This window comes from Anoplolepis gracilipes, chromosome 13 (genome assembly GCF_047496725.1).
Source record: "Anoplolepis gracilipes chromosome 13, ASM4749672v1, whole genome shotgun sequence".
NCBI classification, from domain to species: Eukaryota; Metazoa; Arthropoda; class Insecta; order Hymenoptera; family Formicidae; genus Anoplolepis; species Anoplolepis gracilipes.
The window spans coordinates 1,272,803-1,280,626 of record NC_132982.1 but is presented as its reverse complement, the minus strand read 5'-3'; the positions used below and the strand labels follow the sequence as shown (position 1 = coordinate 1,280,626).

General features: G+C 49.1%; 3 protein-coding genes across 3 annotated transcripts; 2 read left to right on the top strand and 1 right to left on the bottom strand.

Annotated features, from left to right (window-relative positions):
- Nucleotides 1-331: 331 nt before the first annotated feature.
- Nucleotides 332-667, bottom strand: LOC140672751 (uncharacterized). Its single transcript, XM_072905133.1, has one exon. The coding sequence runs from the start codon at nucleotides 665-667 to the stop codon at nucleotides 332-334; it is 336 nt and encodes a 111-aa protein (XP_072761234.1).
- A 4,577-nt stretch (nucleotides 668-5,244) lies between these two features.
- Nucleotides 5,245-6,356, top strand: LOC140672750 (uncharacterized). The gene is made up of 2 exons (XM_072905132.1): nucleotides 5,245-5,490; nucleotides 5,922-6,356. Exons 1-2 carry the CDS (start codon nucleotides 5,245-5,247, stop codon nucleotides 6,354-6,356), a joined length of 681 nt encoding a protein of 226 aa, XP_072761233.1.
- Nucleotides 6,357-6,481: 125 nt separating this feature from the next.
- On the top strand, nucleotides 6,482-6,832 carry LOC140672749 (uncharacterized). Its single transcript, XM_072905131.1, has one exon. The coding sequence runs from the start codon at nucleotides 6,482-6,484 to the stop codon at nucleotides 6,830-6,832; it is 351 nt and encodes a 116-aa protein (XP_072761232.1).
- The last annotated feature ends 992 nt before the right edge of the window (nucleotides 6,833-7,824 follow it).

Here is a 7,824-nt window from a genome sequence, read left to right as displayed (position 1 = left end):
TTTTGTCTAAATGGGGGGAAAATGCATTTGCGCATACCACCGTCCGATTACATGGTGATTATGCGGGACTCGTCCCACTATCCTGTAGGAAATATCCGCTAAAAAAACCCCCATCTTGGGATCACGTCTCTCCCTGTTTGTTCCGCAGGGATCGTATGCACATTACTTCTGCAGGAACAAATTGGGTTGCCGCATGATGCGTCTCTTTTGTTGATCGGGTTTCTTCTATGGTGTTACATTGTGTAACCTTTGGTTGGCGTCCTGGTCTGTGGTTCTAGTCTGAGTCAGGTCCTCTCCGTTTCAATCTATTTTAGGTTGATCATTGCTGGATTTAGGCTATGGAATCTGTCAGCGAGGAGGCAGCTTCCCTTTCCCTTTCTCTCTCAAAGTCTTCTTTCGCGCGCAATACCAATTGGCAGAACTCCTCAAAGGCTCGCCAATTTTCTTTCGAAACAAGTATTGCCTTCACAATGTTCTCCAGAGTAATCTGTGTTCCTATTTTCTCCCTCAGGGTATCTCTCTCAAAGATCCAAGCGCCACATTCCGCCAGTGTGTGTTCCTGGGAATCGCAGACGGAATCACAGTGCCAGCAGTTTGTGTTTGGCGCTTTGCCAATTCTATGTAAGTAGGTACTAAAGCAGCCATGGCCAGTCATCAATTGTGTCATATGTTACCGTGTATGTGGTCTATCCATTCCTTCATCATAGGGACAATTGCAGCTATTGTTCGATGTCCCGCTGCACTAGATCTATTTAGGTGTCTTGACTACTCGTCTATCAACCGGTTATTTACGTCTTCGTTAACTTCACTTTCTCGCTCTTTACAAAAATTCCCATCTAGTTTAAGGGTTTGGCTTTATTGATTTCATATCTGAATTCTTTTTTACTACTCCTGTATTTGTCCTCAACAATCTTAATTTGCTCGAGATTTGCGTTGTTCTTTCTTGAAAGAAGTCTCTTCCAGGTTCTTCTGTCTTTGGTTGGAGCAGTTCTCAGAAGAGCGATGTCTCTATTCCACCAATATGTAGCATTTTTCTTCGATAGGGCTCTAATCCTATGAGCGCCTGCATCACTGCTGATTCTAATGCGGCGACTACCCATCGCTCCTGAGCCTCGGCTGTCGTCAGGATTTCATCTTTCCACGAGGCTTCGTACCAAATAAGCGAAGCTTGAAATATATCAGAGTTTAGTTTTTTGAAGTTCCACCTAGGGGATTTGTCGAAGATGGCTTTTCTTTTTTCCGACTTTTTCTCATCGATGTTAAAGGAGATATATACATGATTAGAAAGAGTTTCCGTCTCCTCCTCTATCTTCCATTTGTCGATTAGGTTAATTTCATCGGTCGTGCACCACATGAGGTCAATTATCGAGAATCCTTGGGCGTGGATGCAAGTAGGCGATGATCCGTCATTCAATATCCGCAGGTCATGTTCCGCGACCCAGGTCTCTAGCTTACGACCTCTCCAGTCTGTTATAGGAGACTCCCAAACGTGACTTCGAATTAAAGTCGCCACAGATAATTATTTGGGCCTGAGCCTTTCTGATCATTTGATCAAGCTCATCCAAGAGGTCGACAAAAGCCTCCTTGTTTACGTTAGGGGAGATATAGCACGACGATATTATGTGCGTTCTACCGAATTTAGCTATGACAGCCCTGGAGTCTCTCACAACTAATTGCACTGCATTTAAGCAGTTTCTAGGATTCCAGATTATTACTGCAAAACCATCCTGATTATAGTGCGAGTTTATGTTCTCACAGGTTCGGCTGGGTTCTGAGATGGCACATATCCCTATTCTATTTTCTGCAGTGAATTGATCCAGGAGATCTATCGCTGCATAGTATCTGTTGAGGTTACACTGGATGACTTTGACCATTAGGTGGGGTCCATGGTCTCGATCCTCCTAGCCGAGGTTACCTCCTTGCTCTTCATAGGTGTTGCTTTGCAATTGACAGCCCACTCTATGCTTATCCTCCTTCCCTTACTCTATGCAAAGAAAGTAGGACATTTCCGCTGTACAATTGACTGCTCTGTGTCCATTTACTCCACATCTATACCATGCTTGGCTCCTATCGACTTCAGAGGGACAATTTGGTCTTATGTGTCCTGTCTCCCAGCATCGGAAGCATTGAGTTGGACGTGCCTTAAGCAGTTCAATTTTGACAATAGTCCAACCAACTCTGATCTTCCCTTTTATGGTCGCCGCGAGAGGTGTTTGAATCCAAACCATTCGTAGGTCATTCGATAATGGCCTAATTGCTCCAACCTTGATGTCATCTATGGGACATTTGCCAAGATCCGCAATTACTTGCTATAGTTCTTCCACCGTAACTGAGGTGTCAAAGCCGATAACTCTCAAGTCCGCCCTGATCACGGGCCTCATGACTGTTACTTTGTCACCCAGGACTTTCGACAGCTTTTCTTTGAGGGTTTTGGCCTTGGATTCTCCGTCCTGACCTGTAATCTCAATAATCAGCCCTCCGTTTGCTAAATTCCTGATGCGTGAATTGGAGATGCCCAGTTCAGATAAGGATATCTCCTTTCTGGCATTTCTTAGGGCGTCCGTATAGGAGAAATCCTCCGTGTTTCCCTTTGCGGCCACAGCCGCAGTTTTGGAAGGCCACCGTTTTTTGATGACCTTGGGGTTGTCTTTGTCCGTCGGTTTTGCCGGGTTAGTTCTGTTTTTCCGTTCCAAAGTAACTTCCTTTTTCTTGTCAGCCATAGCTTCCGGCTTCGTTGTTTTGGCTTTTTTGCCTCTTTTATTCATTGTAGTCCACTCATTACTTTGGGCTTCACTCACTCCAAGGTTTTCCTGAAGTGCTGAACCGATCTTTTCTGGATGAAATCACCTGTATATTGCTCTTGACAAGGATGTTGGACTTGTCCAAGTTTTTCCTTTGCGGGAGAGGCTCCCAGTCCAGGTTTAAAGGAGTCGTATTCGCCATTTTTTGTTGTTTCATTTCGTTTCTTGTTTTGGCTAATTCCATGATTAGATTCGAAATTTGTTTCTCAGTGAGTTTATCAGGATCCACAATAGGAGAGGATATTCCTTTAAATGGAGGTCTCATAACCACTTCATCTTGAGTGATTATAGCACTCGACCTGGATCCCTTTTCTTCTTGGTTTACAAATGGCACATAAGATGGGCATCTGTCTTCTACATCTATCGGGGAGGATCCTCTATCAATCCTATTATTTGTCTTGGATTTCAGCCTTGAGCTTTTTCACAACATGCTGAAGATCTTCAACCATTCTCTTCAACTTGATTGTTTCTCTCTTGTTGAGTTCTAGCTCTGCGCGCAGTTCTTCATTCTGCCTTCTGTGATACGCGGGATCTCCTGTATCTTCTGCACGCTCAAAGAAGACCTTAAGAGCTCCTTTTAATACCTCCTCCCTCTTTTTGAGTTTGCCGATCATCCCGCCTTGGAGATTCTTACTTCCCTCGCGTATATGTCCAATGTCTTCTATCCATTCTAAGGACATCTCACATAACCGCTACGCATCAAGGCTCCTTAGATCTTCCAGATTTCTTGGGACCTCCCTGAGTTGCGCTGCAACAGTCTTTTTTTTGCTGCTACTCTGAGAATCGCTGCGGCTCCTTGTCCGATAGGACCGGCCGCTGGATTCTTCTCCAGATGGAGAGGCTGAAAAATTTGATGTCTCTCCGGCTCCCGCGACCTTTCTTCTTTTCTTGGGCTTTTTCATCTGACTTCCTCTGGGTCTTTTCCCTAGGTTGAATTCGGACGTGGAAATCACGGATGCAGGGTCACAGTTTTGAGTGAGATCTATATTTGGATCCGTAAGGCCTGGTGGAGCCATGAGGCACGGGCCAGGTTCCACTGTAGGGGGTCTTTTCAACCCAACTGATTGGCAGTTGTTGTCTGCCTCAGCTTCAAAATCCATGGTAATCTCCCCACGCTTCAGTACCATCACTGGATGGAGGACTGTCGCCATTGCCATCGCAGGCGTAGTTTCCTCTGCACTGCCTGTGGAGCACAGTGCAGAGTATAAAAAGCCCTGTCCGGTTTGGGGATATTCTGGACGAGATCGCCTTAACCATCCAAAGGAGACTCCCCGAGCCTATTGTAGTGGCCACGAACTTCAACGCCAAGAATACGCTATGGAGTTCCCGGCACACGGATCAGAAGGGCAGGGTCATGGAGAATAGGGCGGCGGTGTTAATCGGCCTGTTGTTAATCAACCAAGGATCGAGCAGCACCCTGGTCAGACCGCAAGAGGAGTCTATTATTGACCTAACATGGGCGTCTTCTTCTGCGGCTGACAGAATAGCCAACTGGCGGGTGATGTCACGAAGAGACCTTCTCGGATAACTTATATATCCAAATAAGGATAGACATTACCCGCCGCGGGGTGCTTAACCGCCGCCCCGGTGACGAGGGGGGGAACCCACCCAAGAGATGGGCCCTGAAAAAATTAGATTCCAACAGGCTGATGGCTGCAGTGATGTCGGAGACCTGACCCGGTGCTCAACTTCCGGAAAACACCGAGGGCCGGGTGAAATGGCTCGTGGATCTCATGACCAGAGCGTGTGATCTAGCTATGCCCCGGGCCAAACCCAGGCCGCGCAGGGCGGCGTACTGGTGGACCGAGGAAATTGCGGAGCTACGTGCAACCTCGGTCCGAGCCAGACGCCGCCTTACCAGACTGAGGAGGCGCGGTCTGTCCGACGCTGCGGAGGAAGCACTGGGGGAGTACAGAGAGGCAAGAAACTCCCTCAGTGCAGCCATCAAAAGGGCCAAGGCCAAAGCGTAGGAGGAGCAGTTGCTCTCCCTCGACTCAGATCCTTGGGGACGTCCTTATAAAATAGTGCTTAATAAAATAAGGCACTGGACGTCCCATGACGGAGTCGCTCGACCTTGAAGTTCTCTAGAAGTTCTCTTCTAGAGAACCCTCTCCACCTTCTTTTCGAAGACCGGGGATCATCTCCATTTGGGCGATCGGGGGAGAATGGAGTGAGACGAAAACCTTGAGGTTTCCAGCGATGAAATGGCCGGTCAAGGTGCGATCAAGAGACTAAGGGAATCGAGGAAACAAGGCCCCGAGTCTTGATGGGATCCCCGACCAGGCCTGGGTAATGGCCTTGGCCCACCTATCGGACATGGTTAGGGACATCTTCTCGAGATGCCTTCGGGAGAGTTATTTCTCCTCAGTCTGGGAGAGAGCCAATTTGTTCCTCATCCCGAAGAAGGGCAAACCTGCGGGCACCCCGTCGGCGTCTATACGCTATGCCCATCTACTTGCTGGAAAAGATCGGGAAGTTTCTCGAAAGAGTTATAGCCAACCGACTCGTCCAGCATCTTAAGGGAGTTGGACCGAACCTGCATGAGGACCAGTTCCGTAAGGGGCGTTCTAGCACTGACGCGATTAAGCATGTCAGAGCCCTCGTGGAGTCCGACACGGAACAGGGCAGGGTGGTTGTAGCTGTGTCGTTGAACATTACCAATGCATTCAACACCTTGCCCTGGGAAAAGGTGAGGAGCGTCCTAGAACACCCGGTATTCTCCAATATTTCGTGGAGGTGATCGGGTCCTACTTTAAGAGTAGAGGCCTAGACTACCGCGAAAAGCGGTACTCTCTGCCAACGGGATATGTATTGCGGTGTCCCTCAGGGGTCAGTCGTAGGACCCCTCTGATGGACATCGCATACGACCGTGTCCTGAATTGCCCTCCCCTCCGGCTGCTAAACAGTGTGTTATGCCGATGACACACTGCTACTAGCCGGGGAAAATGACTGGGAGGAAGTCGTAAGAACGGCAAATATAGGGGTGGCTTGCGTCGTGCATTCAATTAGAGATATGGGCCTAAAAGTGGCCCCCAAGAAAACGGAGGCCATCTTTTTCCATGATGGTCTCCAGAGGAACCACCTAGGGCCCATATTCAGGTGGATGACATTCTCGTCCAGTTGGGAGAAAGTTTGAAGTACCTGGGTTGGCAACTGGACGGGAGATGGAATTTCCGTGACCACTTTAGTCGTCTGGCCGACAAAGTGGACAGGGTATCAGAGGCACTTAGCCGCCTGATGCCCAATCTGGGAGGGCCGGACGACAAAATGCGCAGCTTATACGCGCACACCGTCAACTTGGTTGCCCTGTACGAGACATCAATGTGGGCGGTCGAGGCGGTGACCACAAAGTTTATACGTGATATCCTGCGCCGTGCACAGCGCAGGATGGCCATCCGCCTCACCCGCGAATATAGGACGGTGTCGCACGCTGCGGCCTCGATCCTGGCTAGTTTCGCACCTATGGAGCTCCTGACTAGAGCACACGCTCGTACATACGAGAGGACAAAGGAGCTCCAGGAGTACCAATTACCGCCAGGATCTGAGGTGTCATGAAGGCTCCAAACCCGGCGACAAATGATGGGGGAGTGGGGGGAGTATATATGTACCTCTATTCCCCCAACTGATTCTGGGAATACAGTTGTCACGAGGCTCCAAGCCCGGCGACAAATGATGGGGGAATGAGGGGATATATACGTACCTCCATTCCTCCAACTGATTCCGGGAATAGGGTCGCCGGGGCCGTGGGATCAGTCCTTAACGAATGGACAGAGCGGTCCCACGGCAAGCTATCATTCCACTTGACCAGGTATTTATCGGACATGGATGTTTTCGGTGCATACCTGGAAAAAATCGGAAGGGAACGCACCGCGCAATGCCACCATTGCACGGAAGAGAGGAACACGGCGCAGCACACGCTGGAACATTGTCCAGCGTGGGCAAATGAGCGTCGTGTCCTTCAAAACACTATTGGGGAAGACCTCTCGTTCTCGACCGTAACTCTGAAGATGGTCGAGAGCGAGGAAAATTAGCAGACAATCACCTCCTTCTGCAAGTCAGTAATGATGCAAAAAGAGATGGCCGAAAGAGAAAGAGAGGCTGCCGCTGCCGCGCTAGGCAGCGACAGCGATAGCGATGACCAGGACGACGGTGGGGGAAAGAAGAAGCGGAAGAATCCGTCGAAGACTCCGCCGCCGTCATTAATGGAAACAGCCCTCCCAAATTCTTGGGGCAAGGGCACAAAGATGGGGGCTCGAGCGAGTGACTCGAGCCCTCGTCTTCCCCCCGAGGGGGTGGCGTGGGAGTGTGGGCCTCTGCTCCACGATTAACAATGAGAAGGCCTGCTTTCCCCGTTACACATAGGAGAGGAATGGGGTCACTTCCGGATGCACAAACCGGACGTTTCCACCACGGGCAGAAAAAGGCAAGAGGCCCTCCGGAAGTAATGCAATTGCTCGTTCCCGGAGGGTCCCGAAAAAGCCTGGACCAGGCCACCGCAAGGGTTTTAGTGAGTCGGGGGCGCAAACACCATCTCAGCGCCCCTAAAACCCACATAATCCAGTGTTCCGTTCCCGCGGGCACTGGGTATCTCCTTGGAGATTTCCCCTGCGTAAACAAAAAAAAGGCACGCACATATGTACGTCAATTTGCGAGACGACAGTCGAATAAATCGTTCTGAGTGCCGATCGACAGACGCTGCTAAGAGAGCTAGGATTGCTCGTAGAGAAGACAAATCAGCTGGGCTTCTTTGAGCTAGAAGAAAGTCCCCTCTATGGTCCTGGGCTGGCAGATTAGTCGTAAGTGTAACTATTTTCATTGAACCGGTATGAAAAACTTTAAACGCGTTTTTCTCAAAACCGTATTTTTTGAAATGATTGACATGATATCTCAAGATCTACTTGACTGATTTTCTTTAAACTGTGCGTACATCTTCAGCAGATGTGCCATTATCGCCCGTACCAAAATTAAGTAAAAATAATTTTTTTTATAATTGTTACAGCTTTCGAAAAATAAAGAAAATCGA